Below are 21,909 nucleotides of genomic sequence, written 5' to 3' on the forward strand. Positions count from 1 at the left end.
ATGTTTTTACAATGCGTCGTATAATGATAAATAACAACATGGTTAAACAACGTGATAATAATGCAGTTTTTTGCATTGTTTAATTTTTTGATATTTTAGCAAAGTTATTAATTCCGGAAATATGACGGAGCCTTTTACGGAAAAAGATGGAATATATAAAACGGATAGACTTTTTACGGGTAGCATCTTGTTGGGATCTATGCTTTTGTTTTCTCTTCTTGTGTTTTAGGATAGATGTTCTAAAGTAAGCGAAGCTGAAGTGCCGATATAAATGAGATTATACTTAATATGGTTCGAAATGTCATACATGACCACTAAGCAATAAGTTTGTCTTGGTAAGTAGACAGTAATTGTTCCAAATTGCTGAAGTACTCCTGGACAGACAGTTGATTATATTTGATCAGCAATCCAATCACGTGATACCGATCATATATAAAATGAAATAGAGGATAAAAAAGGAATAAAAAAGGTGAACGGCCGGTACTGCGACTTTGTCTATCATATCATTCTAATTATTGAAACTTTAAATTTTTAACAAATTCGGAGAGATTTTCAAAAAAATTTATACTGTTAAACCATGTATACTATTAAACTATTTTATGCTATCTACTTAGACTATTTATACTCTACGGCGTCATTGGCCACAGTAAAAGTTACGACATTAATAACATTAACGGCACATTGGGTTCACACTGTTTTGCTGTAACTGTGGTCACAATCCGCTATATGCCGGCCAATTCATTGGGACAGTTCCAACTGTATCACCTCCGTTTAGGAGTTGAATTAATTGAATGTTGCTAAAGTCTCTGGATAGATTTTTCATTTAATAAAGGTTTATTATATTAGTAATACTTTATACAATTGATTTTATTTTCATTAATTTCGATAAATTTAGTCATTATTGGCATGTTTCAGAAATTTCGGAAGGTTTAAAAATTTGGCAATCTGGCAAAATTCGGTTTCGCCCGCAACACTAGCAACAAATACAGCAGTATATGTTTTTTTGAAAAATGTGTTCAGATAGTATCTTATACGGATAGTTCAACAAAAAACTTTTCAGAATCTACTATCTGAATTCTGAAAGAGTAACATTTATTTTACGTTTATTTGTAGACAAATAAATTTTCAGAATCTTTTTTTCATAAAAGAATAATTTATTTTGATAGATTAGGACAAAGAAAACATTGCAAATTAATTATCAATTCTTTTCTTAATACTAATCTATATAAATATATTTTTTGTATATAAATTAGTTCACGAGAATTACCATCACAATTTCTGATATTTTGGTGCAATTATTTTAATATTTTCTTTTTTTAAAAAAATATCACTGGCGGTGGCGGTTACCATACTACCAGTGTCTTGTAAAAAGTCGATCCGTTTTTTATATTCCGTCTTTTTTCCGTAAAAGGCTCATATTTCCGGAATTAATAACCTTATATCACGGAATCTATCGAATTATTTACATTTTCTGTGAATAGTGCTCCTAACGGAACGGGTCGACTCGGGTCATGTGACCCGACCCGACTTAAGAGCTCGGGTCGGGTTCAATAATTTTTATGACCCGGTGACCCGCATGACCCGACCCGGCTGACCCGAGTTATCGAACAAATACTAGTTAATTATAATAAATGAATGATAACAAAGCTTCATAATATTACAAATCTATTAAATCCATTATAATTTCATTAAGGTCTCATTATAATACCGAAAAAATGGTGGTCGCTCATTTTTTTTCCTTTGAAAATTCGGGTTTAGACCCGGGATATCCGGTTGAGGGTGGGGTTTAGAGTCAAGACCTTTTCACTTTGGTCGGGTCGGGTATATCTTCAAAACCCGACCCGACTTGACCCGTTAGGAGCACTATCCGTGAATGGATCCGTGAAAGGCTTCATTTTTACGGAGTTTTTACAGAAATAACGGATAAAATTTTTTATAGGGGTGGTGAATTTATGATGTAATGCAGGCCAGTGTTTTGTTAGGACAATCACCACTGGTGGGCTTTAGCAATTTTCAAGAAAATTGTTATAAATTGGGAATTTTAAATTTTATTAAATCATAAATCGATTTTATTTGTGAAAAATTATTTGCTCAATTACAAACTGATTTAATTTATGTAAATTAAAAGAAATTTTACATATACTCTATAATCAGTGTTGAACAAATCAATATATAATATAGATTTCATCATTCATATTAAAGAACATAAATTTCTTTGACAAATTTGACAAACCTAATTTTAACCCATTTCTTTTTTTAAATGCAATTACTAATATAATAAATAGAATTGTAATATTATATTTCACACTCTAAACATTCAGAATGAGGAAGACTTTTTGTAAAGGAATTAAGTAGTCGAGATGTATAAACAGCTTGTGAGTGAATTGTTGATTGTCTTCTTTCCTCTAAAAATAAGAAATTTGATTTTTTATACTCATTTGCCTTTTTGAATTGCTCTTCAATATCATAATCTTGTTGTTCTCTATAAATATTTAAACGAAATATCTCAATCAATTTATATACTTCAGTTACTTTTGGTCTATTGTCTGGATTTGTGTTCCAACACCATTTCATTAAGTCAATATAACATTTCGGTGCTTCTTGATCATTTATATAAGGTCTAATTCCATTACAGATATCTAATGCTAAACCTTCATCATGTGCATGATTGTAAAAAGGTTGTCTACCAGTTGCTATAAAATACATAATCATACCAAAGCTATATATATCTGCTGCTTGAGTATATGGATTTCCTCTTAATACTTCAGGAGCTACATAAGGCATAACTCCATAAATATTTGTTTTATCTATATTATCAGATTTCCCACATAATCCCATATCTGATATACACATTGAAACAAGAATTTCTAAATCAGCGGATATTGATAATATATTACCTGTATGAAGATCACGATGAACCATTTGATTATCATGAATTTCTTTAAGACCAGTAATAATACTCGTTAACGCTTCTATATTATACGTCCAATCAAATTTCTTATAATGCTTGTTTACTAAATTATATAAATTTCCACCTTCTGCATAATCAAGAACCATAATATAATTTTTCGTATCAGGATTTTGAGATATTCCATATATTGCAAGAATTTCTTTGTATTTTTTAATTGAATATTTTTTAACCTATTAGGACAAAGTAATTATTGTTGATATATTATTTAGAAAACTTTAAATTAAATAAAAAAATTTTCATACCTCATTTAAAAATTCTGTAGTAATATTTTGTGAATCATCTAATTGTTTTAAAATGATTTTTTTCTTATCCCTTACATACTTAGTATCACGTCCATAATAAGATAATGGTCCATCTTTCCATGTTGCTAAATATATTGTGGCAAAACCACCTCTATCTATTTCTTCAATATTACTAAAATGATTGTATGGTATCCATTCAAATATTATATCTCTTGGATGACTAATATTTAATTGCACTACTTGTATTAAATTATCAATTTTTATATTTCCACTAGTCCAATTTGTAAAATTTTCTCTTAAATCATTTATTTGACATGGTTTACACCAATTCTCATTTGTAATTGTGTATTCTTTATCACATTTTTCGCAATATTTATTTTCAGAAACTATAATATAATCTTCTGTAATAGGATCTTGAGATATTCCATAGATGGATGGGGAATATTTTTTAACTTATTAATTAATACATATTAATTATAGTATAAATTGCATTATTTAAATCAAATATATAACAGAAATTTACCTCACAAGTAATATTTTGTGAATATTTTAAAACAACTCTCGATTCTACTCGTCTTATTTGTTCCTTTTCATAAAGATATTTGTAATAATAAAGGTCATTCTTCCATATTGCTGAATATATTTTAGCAAAATTATCATCATTTATTTTTTTTATATTGTTAAATTGATTGTATGGAATCCATTCAAATAATTTGTCAGATTTGCTTTTAACTTTTAGTTGCATTTTCTGGATTAAATTATCAATATTTTCATCTCCACTGGTCCAGTTTGCAAAATCTAATTTTAAATCATTCACTTGACAATATATACACCATTCATCTATTTTATTGGCATAATTTGCATATTCTTTACCACACTTTTCACAGTATAAATTTATATATTGAGAAACAATAATACAATATTTTGTATTTTGATTTTGAGATATTCCATATATTGATAAATCGTTTTTACTAATCTACAAAATTTTTTTTTAAAAAAAATAATTAATTATTTTGCGTCAGACATTACCCAATATTATAATGCCTTAAGTGGGTTGGCCAGCATTACTAGGCCAGCCGCACGTCAGACGCAAATCGGCATCCGTCGCAAACATAGTATATATTGAAAATTTCATACCTTATTTAGGAATTTATTAGTATTTTGTAAGTAATGTAATCTTAAATAAACTTTCTTATTTGATTCTCTTGCCCATTTATTATTATGACAACTTAATGGGCCATTCTTCCATATTGCTGAATATAAATTATTTTTGTTTATTTCTTTGATGTCGTCAAACTGATGATATGGTATAAACTCAAATATTCTGTCACTAATAGAGTCGATGTTCCGTCTTTTTCGAATATAATTATCAATTTTTTCATTTCCACTAGTCCAATTTATAAAGATTTTTTTCAAATAATTCTTTTGGCATCGTTTACACCAATTACAATCTGTATCTATATCATATTTACCACATTTATTGCATATTTCATTATAATCTTCTTGAAGAATCATATTATAATCTTTCGTATATGGATTTTGAGAAATTCCAAAAATTTTACCACAATATCTGTTTAAATCTTCTATAACCTATTAAGGATATAAAAATAAATTATTATTAATTTTAAAAAAAGGTAATTAAATTAAATTAGATAAAAATAATCTCATACCACATTTAAAAATTTCTTAGTAACGTTATATAATTTTAGAGTAATTTTTGTATTCTGTTTATTTCTTATATAATTATTTTTTATTTTATTATAATTTAATGGACCATCCTTCCATATTGCTGAACATTCTTTAGTAATTTTTTCTTCGATATTATTAAACTGATTGTATGATATCCATTCAATTATTATATCATCTGGTTTATCAATTTTTAATTGCATTTCTTGAATTAAATTATCAATTTTTTCATTTCCGCTAGTCCAATTTGTAAAATTTTGTTTTAAATTACGTATTTGACATAATCTACACCACTCGTAATTTGCGTCTTTTTCACATTTATATGGTTCACCACATTTTTTACAATGTATAATTGGAAAAATAATAATATAATTTTCCGTATCTGGATTTTGTGATATTCCATATATTTTAGAATATTTATTGAATTTGATCTATTAAAATTAAAAAAAAAATTAATCAGTATGTTTCCAACTAAACGCATATCTAAGGGCCATGACATTTATTACGTAATATTTTGTAGGGTGCAAAAATCTTACGTTACACTTAAGTAATTTAATTGGCTGCACTATATCTTACGGGGTTTGCGCTAATAAAAGGATATTGCGTAATATATGTCCCGGCCATAAAGAATACATACCATATTTAAATGTTTAATGACATTTTGTGAATTATATAAATATTTTAAAGTAACCACTTTATTTGATTTTCTTGTCCATTCTCTGTCATTATAACACGATGGACCATTCTTCCATGTTGCAGAATATATTATATCAAAATCATCTTTACCTATTTCTTGGATATCACTTAGTTGATTGTATGGTATCCATTCAAATATTATATCCGATTTATAATCAATTTTTAATTGCATTTCGTGAATTATATTATCAATATTTTCATTTCCACTTCTAATCAAATTTTCTTTAAAATAATTAATTTTACATGGTTCACACCATTCTTTAATTATATTTGTATATATTTTGCCACAATTCACACAATATATATCTTGAAAAACAATAATATAATCTTCCGTATTTGGATATTGAGATATTCCATGTATTCTAAGAACTTCACCAATATAAGTTATTGAATATTTTTTATCCTGATAGAAAAAAAAATATTATTATAAATGTATGACAATTAAATTCAAAGAAGTTTTCTTATTACTACCTGCTGGTCAATAAAAAATTCATTAATGATATTTCGTAAATTATATAATTTTAAGACAACTTTTTTGTTTTGTTGTTTTCTTGTATATTCGTTTTTATTTTTATCATAATCTAATGGTCCATCTTTCCATATAGCCAAGTGTACTTTATCAGAACCTTCACCTATTTCTTTAATATCATCAAATTGATCATATGGTATCCATTCAAATATCATATCATCCAGCTCATTAATTTCTAATTGCATTTCTTGAATTAAATTATCAATTTTTTCATTTTCACTAGTCCAATTTGTAAAATTTTGTTTTAAATTATTTATTTGACATGATTTACACCATTCATATATAGCATCATATTTACTCGTGTATTTTTCTCCACATTTCTTACACTGATCGTCGTCATCTTGTGATGACATTTTACAAAATTACTAAGTTGGAAAAAAATGTTAAAGCCAATGAACTTATTTTACAAAAAAAAAAAAAAGGGAAATAAAAAAAAAAGGCGAAACAAAATTCAAAATAATTGTACACGTACCGGTCGTACCGTATTTATCAAGTAAATTAAAAGGTTGTAAAATATTAAACCATTTACGTACTAAAATGGTTTCATTTTATTTATTTTTGTTAATGATCCGCAAAAAGATTTCTCTAATATCGTTCTATTTATACGAATTGTGTACATATAAACATGAATATGTTCCCACGTGATTCGTGTGGAATATGAAATTACTCATAATCGACGGTATGCATACTATAAATAAATAGTTTTCTGCTGCGGTTTAAACCACAATTTTGAACTTTGATTTCAAAATAAAATTTTAACAAACTATTTTTACACTTTTTTATTTGAAAACCAAATTATAATACCGCATATTAGAATTCTTAATTGGCAAAATATTTTATTCGTAATTTCCATGATTACTTCGTTAATTACTTAGGTTTTTGATTTATTTGTAATATCTTTAGCTAGCAGGAATCTGAACAAGAAGCATATTTAGAAAAGAAATATATATATAAGTAGAAAGTTAAATAAAAATATTACGGTCATGCCAAATAATACATTCAATACATTCGATACGAAACAATTTAAATAACTATGAATATGAAACATTATTTGAATTATTTGAATATATGAACGCAACGTATAAAATACAAATTTTATTAGAACAAAACTATTTATCACCAAATTGCATTAAGAATCATTTATTAACTTGCAAAAAATGTAAAGTACATTTAGTTCATTCATGTAATGATTTAAATATTTGAATTTAAATAATAAAATTATCATTAACAGAATTTATAATGAAAAAAAAATGAAGACACTTCTTTGAAACTGATTATGGTAACAGAATAGGTATATTAGAGATGTGAATTAACAATGTTATCTATTCCCAATCATGTTCCGTAATTCTTTTTTTACATTGGACGTGACATATTCTACTACATTTAGACTATTGCAATGAATAAAATTTCAGACAACCTACCAGGAAAAATGATATGTACCAAAGTGTTTCAGTATATTGCTATTTTGATTATGCGATGCTCTTAAAATATCGAAATTAGTATACAATACTTCAACTCTACTTAACGTTTAGTGGAACTAAATAATATTTAACGCGACCCCATAAAAAATTTGCGATTATTATTTAGGTATTTAACTCTCTTTGATCGAACATTTCTCTATTTTTTAACTCTTACATAGAACTTTTTGGTCTTTTTCGACCGTAAAAATTTTTTGGTCAAATGATCGACAAGGAAAAGTTTTTTCGTTATATATTTTTAGTGATACCATTTAATAAATAATATGATATTTTGCATAAAACAATTCTTAACCTTGTATTTCGAAAATTAAATGTATTTAGAATACTACTGTATATTTAAAGAAAAACACTATATCACACTTTTATCATTTTTATTAGAAAATTATTTAATTCCTACAAGAAAATTCTTATCACTTTCTAGTAATTTAGTAATTTAGAAATTATTTCCGCATTCCTAATAATCGCAAGGTGCGATATCATAGATATACGGGGCGACGTCGGGGCGATATGCAGGGGTTGAAAAAAAGGTGTACAAAATTTTTGGCGTATTATGCACAGTATACTAAAATAGTGTAAATGTAGTACCAGTAAATGTTGTGTAATAAAATAATACAATACAAATAACTAATTGTTTTTGATTTTAATAATACATAGAAATTTCTTCTCAAGAATGTCTTCAAATAATATTACAAATGATAATGAAAATTTCTTAAAAGCCTTTTTAAAAGGTTTTTATCGTCAAATTATAAATATAAAGAATTATAATAAATATGAAAATATTTTATCAGAATGGATACAAGAATTTCTAATTTATAATGAAAAAAATCCTGAAATAATTTTAAAATTAATGGAAGATCATAAAGAAAATGAAAATTGGTTCTCAAGTTTGATAGGATTTTTTTATGAGTGTGATATAGCACTAGAGCATGATATTATTAGTAAGAATAAATGTTATGAATTATATTTATTATCAATTAATAAATATGAAAAAAGTGAAAATAAAAGTTTAAATTCCATGTATCAATTACTTAATATCATTATTTCAAAATATTTATTATCATTCCATTATTATAAGGATATTTTATATAATAAATATTCAATTGCAAAGGAATTTAGAAATTTAGAACATGCACATGCACATATGATGTCTTATAATCAGTTTGAAAATTTTAATGGATTGGAAATAAATTTATGTAAAGATGAGATTAATACTATGGAAAAATATTTTGAATTATTAGATAAAAGTTCTATTGAACTTAATATTAATAAGAAAGAGTTAGTAACATTAAATAATCTAGGTTATTGTTATCAATATGGAATAGAAAGAAAGAAAGACAACTTTAAAGCATTTGAATTTTATCTAAAATCAGCAGAAGGAGGAAATTTAAGTGCACAAAATAATTTAGGGTATTGTTATCAAAATGGAATTGGAATAGAAAAAAATGAAAAAAAAGCATTTGAATGGTATTTAAAAGCTGCTAATGAAGGAGACATACATGCACAATATAATGTGGGTATTTGTTATCAAAATGGAATAGGCATTAACAAAGATGATAAGAAAGCTTTTGAATGGTATGTTATATCTGCTAAAGAATATTCACAAGCACAAAATATATTAGGTAGTTGTTATCAAAATGAAATTGGAGTAAATAAAGATTTAAAAAAAGCCATTTATTGGTATGAAAAAGCAGTGGAAAGTAGAAATAAATTTGCACAATATAATTTAGGTAAATGTTATGAAGATGGTAAAGGAGTAGAAAAAGATGAAGTTAAAGCTTTTAAATTATACAAAGAATCAGCTGAACAAGAGTATAAGGACGCACAATTTCAACTTGGAAAATGTTATGATGAAGGAATTGGAATTGATGAAATTAATGATGCAAAAGCATTTGAATTGTATAAAATGGCAGCAGAAAAAGAGCATGATGTTGCACAGAATTATTTAGGATTTTTATTTGAGTATGGTGTAGGCATAGAAAAAAATCTACAACAAGCCATTTATTGGTACAATAAATCAGCAAATAATGGTAATGAAGAAGCTCAGTTTATTCTTGGGGAATACTATTTAAAAGGTTATGATGGATTTGAAAAAGATGAAATTAAAGCTTTTGAATATTACAAAAAATCATCTGACCAAGGATATTTGGATGCTCAAATTCAACTTGCATGTTGTTATGACAAGGGACTTGGAACTGAAATTAATAAAACAAAAGCATTTGAGTTATATAAAATAGCAGCAGTAAAAGGTAATAGTTTTGCGCAGAATAATTTGGGAACTTTATTTAAGTGTGGTGAAGGTACGGAAATAGATTTTAAACAAGCCATTTATTGGTATAATAAAGCAGCGGAAAATGGAAATAAAGTAGCACTATATAATTTAGGTAATTGTTACAGAAAAGGTGAAGGAACGGAAAAGGCTGCAGTTAAAGCTTTTGAATACTATAAAAAATCATCTGATCAAGGATATTTGGATGCTCAATTTCAGCTCGGATGTTGTTATGATAAAGGAATTGGAACTGAAATTAGTAAAACAAAAGCATTTAAGATATTTAGAATAGCAGCAGATAATGGACATAAAGTAGCACAGGCTAATTTAGGAGAATATTATGAATTGGGGATTGGTGTAGACAAGAATGAAATTAAAGCATTTGAATATTTTAAAAAATCAGCTGAAAGTGGATTTGTAGAAGCAAAATTTATACTTGGATATTATTATATAAATGGAATTGGAACTGAAATTAATAGGGAAAAAGGATTCGAATTATATAATGAAGCAGCTGGTAAAAGTGATAATGTTGAAAATATTTTATGTAAAAATGAAGATGAAATAGAAAATAATTTGGATAAAGTTAATTATTGGTATCATAAAGCTGCGGAAAATGACAATAAACTTGCATTATATAAATTAGGTGAATACTATGAATGCATTTGTAAAAATGAAATGCGAGCATTTGAATTTTATAAAAAATCAGCTAGTCAAGGATTTATAGATGCTTTTTATAAACTTGGACATTTTTATTGTAATGGAATCCTAGTTGATTTTGATAGGGAGAAAGCATTTCTATTATATAAAATAGCTGCTGAAAGAGGAAATGTTGATGCACAAAAATGTCTTGCATCTTTATATTAGTTAGGTGAAGGAACTGAAGTAAATATCAAATTAGCTGTTTATTGGTACAAGAAAGCCTTAGAAAATGTATGTCAAGAAGTCAAGAACATAAAGAAAATTTAGATATTCTTTTAAAGTATCAAGAATGTTTTTATTATGTTTCTAGTTTGGTTCAAATACATAATGACCTTATAATAAATTTAAAGCCTTAACACATAGTTCAATTGGAAATTTATGAAATATTTTATGTACTAATTGAATGTTGATTACATGTTTTTATTTTTGTGTTCGGTTTGAAATGATAAACTTGTATTTTTTCCCAAAATTAATGTTTACTCGATCGATACAAAGGGAAGATTGTATAAAAGCTTACGTAAAAAAATAATATCCAACTTATATTTTGTGTCAGTAAAATTTGATATTAAATTCACATTCAGTTTATGACCTTAATTAGAAAATTTTAATGATTCTGCGAATTTATTACTTTTAGATTTCATCATTTGCATTGTACAGCAATTTTGATTCATGTTAATTCAGACTCGTGAAAGATAAACAAACTTATTCATGTGATAAAAGAGTAGTTGATTATATATACCCATGTACCGTACTTTGTAGAATTGCGCCTGAGTGGGATAGTTTTTTTTTAAATAATATAGTAATAAATTAAAGTATCATTTAAAGGACAAATTAGCTGTAGTTTTCTAAATGTGAATAGCGGCAAAATTTCATCAATAATTCATATCAAACGGTAAAGAAGTGTTGAAGTGGGCTTTACGTGATTACGTCGATACCAGATGATATATGCCCGTGTAAAGTCAATGAATCTGATGGTAAGACTAAAATAACAAGGGAATCTAAAACTGAATTTATTATTTTATATGATTAAAAATATTGATTGCATCTGCTAATATCTTGAAGTCTCTCTGTTGCAAAGTAAATATGCAAAGTAAATAATATAAAAGATTTTAGAATCTAATAAAAAACCATCAGAATATTTTTTTTTGTCAACTTGCCACAAATAAAATTGGAATATTCAAATAATTTCATGTTCTGCTTCTAATCTTCGTTATTGGAGTGAAATATTGTAAAAAATGAATTATTTTTAGTGAAATATTGTAATTATTTTTGTTATAAATGTAGAAAATTAATTGTGAAGTAAAGTGAAATATTGTATAAAAAAAAAATAAAATCCTATTTACAAGATGAAGGAAAGGTAAAGGTATTTATATAGTTTTTTCTTTGAGATGTATTTATATAATATGTGAATGCTTTTTCACATAAGAATTATACGTGATACGCCAATGAGTCATGACTAATATTATAACATTCTTATACTCTAGTACCTTGCGCAATACGATTCTAGGAAAAAAAAATAAGTAATAAAGTAATGAAAAAAATTCTATATTTCCCTTTTCCTTGCATTACCTTTAAGAGTCTATTTAAATTTTATTTTTTATTGATCATTGTCACGCGATTTTTCCGATGATTCAAAGTAATACGTTATTATTAGTCTCTAGTGTTATTTTGACAACTCTAACGTTATTTTAACACTTTTTTCTTATTTTATGGAAAAGTGTTGAAGTGGTAGAGTAAAGACGAACGGAAAATACAGAAAATGGCAAAAAAGATAATGAGTCATGCCAAAATGATGCGCCACCGAAAAGTTCGGTTTAAATGTGATTTCGGATAGTAGTCTCATATTAATCAATTACGTCAGATTAGATTAAATTATCAATTTTCCGCCCGCCGCTTTCTCTTCACTATAAACTCATATTTAAAAGAAGAGTACCTAAGCCTAAACGACATTTATGGTTAAAAAATGTTCGTCAAATTTTGTCATTCGAAAAACGAGTAATAATATTATATTAAGGATACGATGTATCGAGAATAATCGCCTTGTGTATCGTAAAAATAAAAAAAATAGTTTAATTATCGATGTCTTAACTATGACTCATTCACGTGTTTCAAAAAATTTGGTAACACATTATTATTTTTAAGCAACGAAAATACGAAAATTTGAAAATATCAATCTTCAAATCATATTATCAACTTTTATTATTAAAAAATTTTCAAAAATTTAAACGGGGGTAAATTTTTATTTGTCAACCGCTAAATTTGAATTTCGGCAAATGTGGCTGATGAAATGATGGCTGATACAATATGAAAATGATCATCAGGTGATTGAATACTAACAAGAGACGGAGTGGCGAATATTTTATTGTAAAGTTTATTTTTTTTACATCTAAATTAATTATTTCAACAAACAATAAACGAATATTATATAACTAAATTTAATTTTAAACCCCTTTTTCTTCTAAATGTAATTAAATATATGAGTTAGTGATTACCGAAGATGCGGTCGTAAAAGGTATATAGTATATCATGTGATTTTGATTCAGAATTATGATAATTCTGGTAATTTCGGCAAAAAAAATTTGCAACAATTCATATTAACGATCACCGTGACTTTAATGAATTTATTTTTTTTATATTTATACATTTCCTTGTATGAATCATATTATCACGCATGAGATATTATAAAATTTAAATTTAAAATATTTTAAAATTTATTTAATAAAAACGCGTTTAGTTTACGCTACTAATACAGTATAATAATATAATGAGAAAAAATAAAAAAATAAATTATTCAAATTATCAAACTAAGAATTTGAAGAAAATCTCATAAGTCATAGTGTTTAAATAATTTATGATAATATCTAAATATCTAAAAGAAAAAAAAATATTACTTTAAATTTAGTAATTTATGGTAAATTTTAAACATTTTAAAAATATCAGGAATTTCCTATTCATCTTGTTCTTCTGAATGAAGTTTAGAACTGTTATGTACTTCATCTTCCCTATAAAAAAAGAAAATTCGGAATTTGTCCTGAAAAGTATGGAAAATGTCCGGAAATTTTCCGTGCGTCCGGAAAACATTCGGAAACGGTCATGTTTTGGAACATTTTCCGGACGCTCGATTCTGGACAAATTCTGGACAAATTCTGGAGTGTCAAGAAAATGTCTGGAATTTGTGCGTCCGGAAAGTGTTCCAAAACATGACCGTTTCCGAATGTTTTCCGGACGCACGGAAAATTTCCGGACTTTTTCCATACTTTTCAGGACAAATTCCGAATTTTCTTTTTTTATAGGGCTTCGTCTATCGAATATAAAATTAAAAATCATAAAATACTGCTGTAGAATAATTATTATAAGAATTTAAATAATTTTTTTATCATCGTACCATCATCATTGATATGAAGTTTCTTTACTTGTTGTTGCATTGTTACAATCTTATAATCATTTTGAATATCTAAAAAATCAGCTGAAAAAGGATATTTAAATGGAATATATATACTTGGATGCTATTATAAGAATGGGATTGGAACCGAGAAAAGGCAGTTGAATTGTATAAAGATGCTGCTAACAGAGGAAATAAAGATGCATGAAAAAGACTAGAAATGATAAGTTCAGTCTAATCATATTTTTATAATAGTTCAAAATCGTTTCTATCATTCTACTATTTTGATTATTTTTTTATTTTATAAAATTATAATTATTATATATTTTGTATAATCTATTATTTATTCTATATTTTATCATATTAATGTTATTATATTCATTATTAAAATGAATGACTTAATATTATAAATTTGATTATTATTAAATAAATATAGCTTAAAGAAGCAAGTATTTCAAATTGAATTGTATCATGTTATATATTGTCGGTGTATGGCGGAGTCTTTGCACAGAACTGAAATATTGTGAGAAATAGTTTTTTACATCCGTAGTATATATTTATCACGTGAAAATAACGATAAATTTAAAAAGAAATTAAAAAAATAAAATTGGCACCGAATAAATTATAATTCAATTCCTTGACTAATTTCATCAATAACTTGGAATTATTTCTATTTTGATAAATGTCAAAGACCTGCTATGGGTAATTGCAGTTCTCTTAACCAATAAATTAAAGAGGATATTATTTGTATAACTTCTACTACTTTAAATAAAGATTATAGTAATAACTTTCCATTCAATTATTAAATTAAAAAAAAAATCCATTTTGCTTTCATATCCCACCTGAGTAGATCCGAAGAAACTTTATATCGTTACATTATACCTCATGTCTCTTTACATCATCTAATAACAAAATATCAAAGTAATTTCATATAATCATATCTTATATATCTTATATACAATAAAAATTGATCTTTACCTATTTAAAAAGTAATAAAGTGGGTGTTTGGCAAGTTATATTACGTGTTTCTCCAAAAATTTGATATATTATAGTAAGTTTTTTTATTAGATAAAATATTGATTAGATACTGTAATATCGTTGACTTTATATGAGTAATAATGCAAACTAACATATTTTATCGATACGCAGTATATTATAATCAGTATATAAATTTGTTATACTTACATCTGCAAATTTTCCATATAACTTAGATAGACTTTCAGTATACTTTTTTATAGTCCGAAACATAAGCATAGAACTCCAAATTAGGGAATATTAAATTCTAAGATCTTGTGTAACCATCAAATTTCATTTTTTAAAACGCCAAAATGAAGTTTTTCGTGTCTATAATAATTAGCTATTAAATAATACTATAGTATAAGTATTTAATTAATCTTAACTCAGTCCCACAGTCCAAATAAACTCAGATAATCGATAGTCTCCCTATTTCCCACAGGTTTACATATGAAAATGCCGAAATGAAACTTTAATCTCTATAATAATTAGTTATTAAATAATACTATAGTATAAGTATTTAAGCGTCTATAATAATTAGTTATTAAATAATATTATAGTATCTTAACTCAGTCCCACAGTCCAAATAAACTCAGATAGTTGATAGTCTCCCTAGTTCCCACAGGTTTACATATGAAAACGCCAAATGAAACTTTGATCAGTTTTTGCGTCTATAATAATTAGTTATTAAATAATATTATAGTATCTTAACTCAATCCCACAGTCCAAATAAACTCAGATAGTTGATAGTCTCCCTAGTTCCCACAGGTTTACATATGAAAACGCCAAAATGAAACTTTGATCAGTTTTTACGTCTATAATAATTAGTTATTAAATAATATTATAGTATCTTAACTCAATCCCACAGTCCAAATAAACTCAGATAGTTGATAGTCTCCCTAGTTCCTACAGGTTTACATATGAAAATGCCGAAGTGAAACTTTGATCAGTTTTTGCGTCTATAATAATTAGTTATTAAATAATACTATAGTTACAGTATTTAATTAATCTTGTTATGTTTACTCAAGAGATACTAATACCATTTCTAAACTATATATCAAAAATAAATTTAGCTTGAATAAAAATTTTTAATAAATTTATTTAATTAACAATAATAAAAGCTTTAATAATATGGGAATATTGCACAATATCATATAATCTTTAATTATATGGTTTATAGGGAGTATTAACTATGTACTATAAGCCACAATTATACATATTAGTCATCATTAAATCAATTAATATTACTAGTTTAGGTTAAATAACTTATAAATTAATTGTGACTCATAGATAATCTTGATTTTTTTATCTATTTTATTATTATTCACTATGTATCTATGTATTCAAAGGGTTTTAAAAAATATATAAATACCCTTAATTTCCTCAAGGAAAAAATCAAAAACCAAATTTCAATATTATTATTTTTCAAATCTTACAAATCTTACAAAACTTTTACTTTCAATTCAAATTTATAACTTACAATTACAAAATGTCTTATCATTTGTGTCCAAATACTATCAATACTATCTTAAATGAATTTCCTATCAACAAATGTTACAATAATCCTTTACCTATCATTGAAACATCTCAACCTTATTTACCATTACTTACCGGATTTTTTTACATTCTTTTTATAATTCTCCTCATATATACCAACATTCTCACTAATACAATTGTCCTAATTCTTCACTTATTAAAATTCGTGTGCACTATAATCATTTCTCTCAACCAACTCCCTTCTCTTCCTTCATATCTATTTATATTTTATTCTTTTAAACATTTATTATTATCAATTCTTTTTCGCATTTTATTTACATTATTATCTATTCTTCTTCATTTTCTTTATTTACTCAATTGCATAATTCAGATTCTCATTTTTTCTTATTCTCTACTTTATAAAATAACCTATTTAGTGAATATTATTCTCCTTTTAATCTCCCAATATCTTAATTAAATAAACTTATATTACGTAGCTTGGCCCATTGCTTACCAAATATAGCATGGAGACGTAATCTTTCCCCTTTGGTCAACTTGGGATTACTTGACCATTCTTAGATAGATAATTTTTACAAGGGGATCGTTTGCATCGCCCATGAAGCATAGCGATTGGTGTCAGAGAGATCCTTTGTCTTGTAAAAATTTACCCTTTCTTGATCATTTGACCATTCTTTGATAGATAAATTTTACAAGGGGATCGTTTGCATCGCCCTTAATTGGTGTCAGAGAGGTCCTTTGTCTTGTAAAATTTACCTTTCTTGTGATCATTTGATCTATCTCATGTGATTTCCTTCTTCACATGTGATACCCTTTATTTTATTCCTTTGTTGAGTTCTTTCCTTAATAACTTATCAACTCAACAAAATCCATCACCGTTGGTTCCACAATTTTTGTGTCCAAGTTCAATTCTTGGAGGTGATTTTCTTATTAATTAGATTATCTTCTTTTTTTCTTCTTTTATAGGGAGTTCCAGACGAAATTACAAACTAGATTTTAGGTAGAAAATATTTTATTGTTTTTTTTAGTGATGTTTTAACACTACTTATTTTCCTTATTACCCTCAATGGTGCTACCCGACCCTTATGTCTTTTATTGGTAAAAAATCATTACTAACATAATGAGATAATTGTGTAATGCAGGAACCGTGATATTTAGATCATGTGGACGCTCCAATAGCGCTAATATATTTCCAGTTAATCTTTTCCTTGTACTGTATACGAAAATATTTTTGTTTTTAAAATCAGAATTTTTTTTTTTATTAATTTTATTTAAAATTTTTTTAGTTCTTTCGGTTTTTCCAGCTTTTTTACACTTGATTTTTTAATTTTTATTGAATTTCTTATTCTTCAAGTCTTTTTAAAATAAGATTTTTTTATATTGATTTTTTCTCTTTTTTCGGTTTTGCAAAATATTTTTTTTTTTAAATTTTTTATAAAAACTTATTTATTCTTCCAGTTTTAAAATCACATTCTTATAATATTTTCTTTCCTTTTTTTCTTTCTGATTTTTTGAAAACCCGGCCAGAATTTTGATTTTTTTTTTCATTCTTTTTAGGTTTGGACCAGTGATCAATGCTGCGATGCTGCGGTGAGCACGATTTATTATTATTATTATTTTTTATTTTTTTGAAACCAAAAAAAAAAAAAATTTTTTTTTATTTTTGGACTTTTTATTCAGTACCAAAAAAATTTTTAATTATTTTTTTAGTTCAATATTAAAAAATAAAAGCTTTTTAATCATTTGTTTATTTATTGCTTCAGTTCAAATTGAAAATTTTCTTTTTAACTTTTTTTTTTATTCCAGTTTTTAGTTCATTACTGAAAAATAAAATTTTTTAATCATATTTTTTTTTAATTAGTCTTTTTATCATACATTTTGTTGAATTTTTGTTAATAATTAATTAACACCGAAATGACTTGAATACACGAAAAAACTAGAGATATTTTTTAAAAAATATAAACAATAATAATAATTATAAATTCTCTATATCTCAGATTTGCAATTGTTCCACCAATATATTCAACACGAGTTTTAATACATATTATCAAAATGTTTCCTAAAAATATTCTCAATGCCCCTAATAATTATTAAATAACATCCAGAACGTCAGATTAGACATTTTATTATTTACTGTATTTTCGAAGAATATTTTACAATAGATGATTTATCATTATTATAAAGTAACTGATTGGTTTAATAAATAATTAATATATTTTTATTTAATCATGTAATCACGGGGGTTAATCCGCAAATCTTGTGACTTTCATTCAGTTATTATATATGTTGATCCTATTTGTAAAATGAATTTTACTAATTTGGTAATTACTATTTCACTATGACTAATAAAAAAATGATTAGACTAAATTAAAAGTTAATAATTTTGAAACAAGTTATTACTAAAATGATGATCCGACCGATCCGTTAAAAAAAAAAAAAATCTTTATTACCCGAAATAATTAAACAAAAATAATTCTTAATTTGAAAAATACGATAAATTTCTTAAAATGTACATTTATTAACCTAAAAAAATGTGTTACTTGTTAATTATTTCATATTACTTGCGTAATAAAAATGTATTAAATGTATTAAACCATGACCAAGAAAATGCAAATTATCAGATATGATATTTATTATAAACAAATAAAGGAAAAATATTTAGCCATTGAAATAAAATAATTTTATTTTATTATGTTCTAGATTTTTTTTAATACGCTTTTTTTATCGCCCCCGAATAAACCGTATGGTCGTTCGCAATATATCAATTGTATCGTTAAATGGCCACAATGTATTACAATGTATAGCGATAACTCTAGATTTTCCCTATAAAAAATTTTATCCGTTATTCCTGTAAAAACTCCGTAAAAATAAGCAAATGATTCGATAAATTCCGGGATATAATGTTATTAATTCCGTGAATATGAATTTGGGTCCATTAAATATACGTTCCCAAGTGTTCTCAATTTTCAATAATATTTAATCAATAATTTATCGATCATGAAATTCTAATAATAAAGACTAGAAGAAATATTAAAAGACTAATTAGAACTTGGATTAACGTTAATTTATCGTAAGAATTGACTATATTCGGAATATTTATTAAACTTTAATTATTTAATATATAATATTTCCAGAAATTGAGCGAATTATACTTAGCGATATATATATAATTACTTGTTCTTGTTTAAATAACTTTTCAATTTCCGCGCTATTTATTTTTGAAAATTGATAACGATATATTATGATATATTATTTGGGCATGTTAGCAACTTTTATTTCCGTTTTGTTTTTGAATTTAAGTGTTGTAATTCACTTAACGTTATTTTTATTTAAATAAATTATTTAATTGTTAATGTTATTATAATGAATGAGATTGATTCTATTTTACATTATTGTTATATACATTAGCAATTACTATTTTAAAATGAAGTTAATTAAAAATATCTATGAAAAATTCTATTTTTTGATTGTCTGTATTCTTGTATTTATAAAAAATATATTACTCTGGAGGCTTATCAGAATCAGAAACATCATCAGCAGCTATTTTATCACTTTGTTTCTTCATCCATCCAGCGCAAACAAGAGTTAATAGTCCCATTATAATTAAATAAATATAATGTATTACGTTTACCAAAAGAAATGCTTGATCAATTGATGATAATTTGTAAATAATAATAACACGAATTGGAACCTCAGAAAGAAGCCCAAATCCCCACATAGCTGTCATAATTATAATACCACGTCGAAAATATTGGTAAGAAGCCCAATATCTGTCCCAACGTGCATCAATAGGTTCATCTTCCGTTAAACCTGGAAGGTTAACTTTTGAATTTGAATAACCAAAGGATCCACCTGTCGCCATATCTTTAAGAAAATAAAATGCTAATGGTTTCATTTTAAAGGTACCAATTTTTATTGGAATTAAACTAATGATTAATACTGCACTAATGATACACGTAATCGCAGATCTTCGTAATAACTGAATTCGTGGATCGTCTTTTATTAATGACGCTATAGCACTGAGAATAAAACTGAGTACTACTATTACTCCTATAATGTCCGCACGCCTTCTACTTATAAGTCCGTATATAGCGATAATAAATGGTGGAATACCTGATATGAGCAATGCCCATATGTCTCGCAAATAATTTTTAAGAGTATAATAAAGAGCAAATGGGAGAGCGATTTCAAAGAATATCATTAATCCGACCCTTAAAATAATTTTTAATTTATCTTGTTTAGTTATTTTATTTTGTGAGGTATTTTGTATTGTGGAAGAAGTGGTTTGTCCATTCTCGTTCGACATGATTTAGGCTTTTTTTTTTATAGTGTAGTAAGAAATTATAACAAAATTTTTTATTTTTTAAACGAAACTATTATTTTTTTTTTTAGAAAAGAAAAAGATATATTTATAGAAATTTTTTTATCGTGTGACACATTTAATATGAAACAGCTCAATTATAAAACGAAAAGCCAAAGAAAGATCCTTACCAAAAACATAAAATCTTTGTTTAATGTCATTAATAATGTACTACACAAAATGTAGCACCCAACATCTTGGAATCAATCATGATTTGCAGATCCTAATTTTGGCTTTTGGTCGTACAAGCACAAAATTTTTTTTGTTTATGAAAGAAAGTTCCATTGTTCAAACATTCTGATATGGTTAAATCATGTACAATAAATCTTTGTACTAATGTACTTTAGCGAGAAAGGCGTTTTTTTTTATGTCTAATTATTATTGTGAGCACCAAAAAGATCAAAATAATAAGAGTTGGTTTATTTAATAAATAAATCGGATGTTAATCATTTTTCTAATTCTTTTTTTTTTTATGCTAATATTCGTTTCTATTTTATTAAAAGTAATAAAGTGAGCAGTACAAGACTATCGATACAAAAAATTAAAGGTAAAAAAAAACTGGTTCACCTACACTACCGTAAAAATTAGAAACTATCAATACAGACGATCCTAACCTTGTCAAGATATTGATCATTATTAAATCAAACTTTAATTTACCCATTATGATTTTTCTTTATTTAATAATAAAAAATTGCTAAATCTGTAATTGCTAAATTTAGAGAATAGTAATATTAAATAAAAAATATATGTAAAATTAAACTAAATCGACGATTATTTAATTCTCAAATATTCCCTAAAAAAGAAAATTATTGTTTAAATTTATTTTTAATTTATAAGATTATCAATATCTCAATATCTTGTGATGTAAAATAATTAATTATGTATGATAATAATAGTTATGTCAAAAAATTTTAATGAAATCCTATTGGTCTCTACTTAAAAAGGTGTGGCAAAAAATAATTTAATTTGGAAAAGATTTACGAAATACCAAGAACATACCAAGAAAATACCAAGAAAGCCAAGCGATTTATAATTTATTTTGAAACATGAAAAGGGTTAAGGTCTCATGATATAAGTTATTGATTAATATGA

At 25.8% G+C, this 21,909-nt stretch overlaps 3 protein-coding genes across 3 annotated transcripts; 1 reads left to right on the forward strand and 2 right to left on the reverse strand.

Annotated features, from left to right (window-relative positions):
• Positions 1-2,295: 2,295 nt before the first annotated feature.
• OCT59_025989 (uncharacterized protein) lies at positions 2,296-6,477 on the reverse strand (the record flags this gene model as incomplete). Its single annotated transcript, XM_025308456.2, has 11 exons — positions 2,296-3,141; positions 3,214-3,338; positions 3,537-3,665; positions 3,742-3,799; positions 4,031-4,189; positions 4,351-4,803; positions 4,884-5,011; positions 5,171-5,330; positions 5,537-5,685; positions 5,839-5,998; positions 6,067-6,477. The coding sequence occupies 11 exons, from the start codon at positions 6,475-6,477 to the stop codon at positions 2,296-2,298; spliced, it is 2,778 nt and encodes a 925-aa protein (XP_025179811.2).
• A 1,776-nt stretch (positions 6,478-8,253) lies between these two features.
• On the forward strand, positions 8,254-10,732 carry OCT59_025990 (uncharacterized protein; the record flags this gene model as incomplete). Its single annotated transcript, XM_066142860.1, has 1 exon — positions 8,254-10,732. Exon 1 carries the CDS (start codon positions 8,273-8,275, stop codon positions 10,730-10,732), a length of 2,460 nt encoding a protein of 819 aa, XP_065992434.1. The 5' UTR covers positions 8,254-8,272.
• Positions 10,733-19,956: 9,224 nt separating this feature from the next.
• On the reverse strand, positions 19,957-20,763 carry OCT59_025991 (uncharacterized protein; the record flags this gene model as incomplete). The annotated part of the gene is made up of 1 exon (XM_025325712.1): positions 19,957-20,763. The coding sequence occupies one exon, from the start codon at positions 20,761-20,763 to the stop codon at positions 19,957-19,959; it is 807 nt and encodes a 268-aa protein (XP_025179812.1).
• Between the last annotated feature and the right edge of the window lie 1,146 nt (positions 20,764-21,909).

Source organism: Rhizophagus irregularis, chromosome 6 (genome assembly GCF_026210795.1).
Source record: "Rhizophagus irregularis chromosome 6, complete sequence".
Classification (NCBI taxonomy): domain Eukaryota; kingdom Fungi; phylum Glomeromycota; class Glomeromycetes; order Glomerales; family Glomeraceae; genus Rhizophagus; species Rhizophagus irregularis.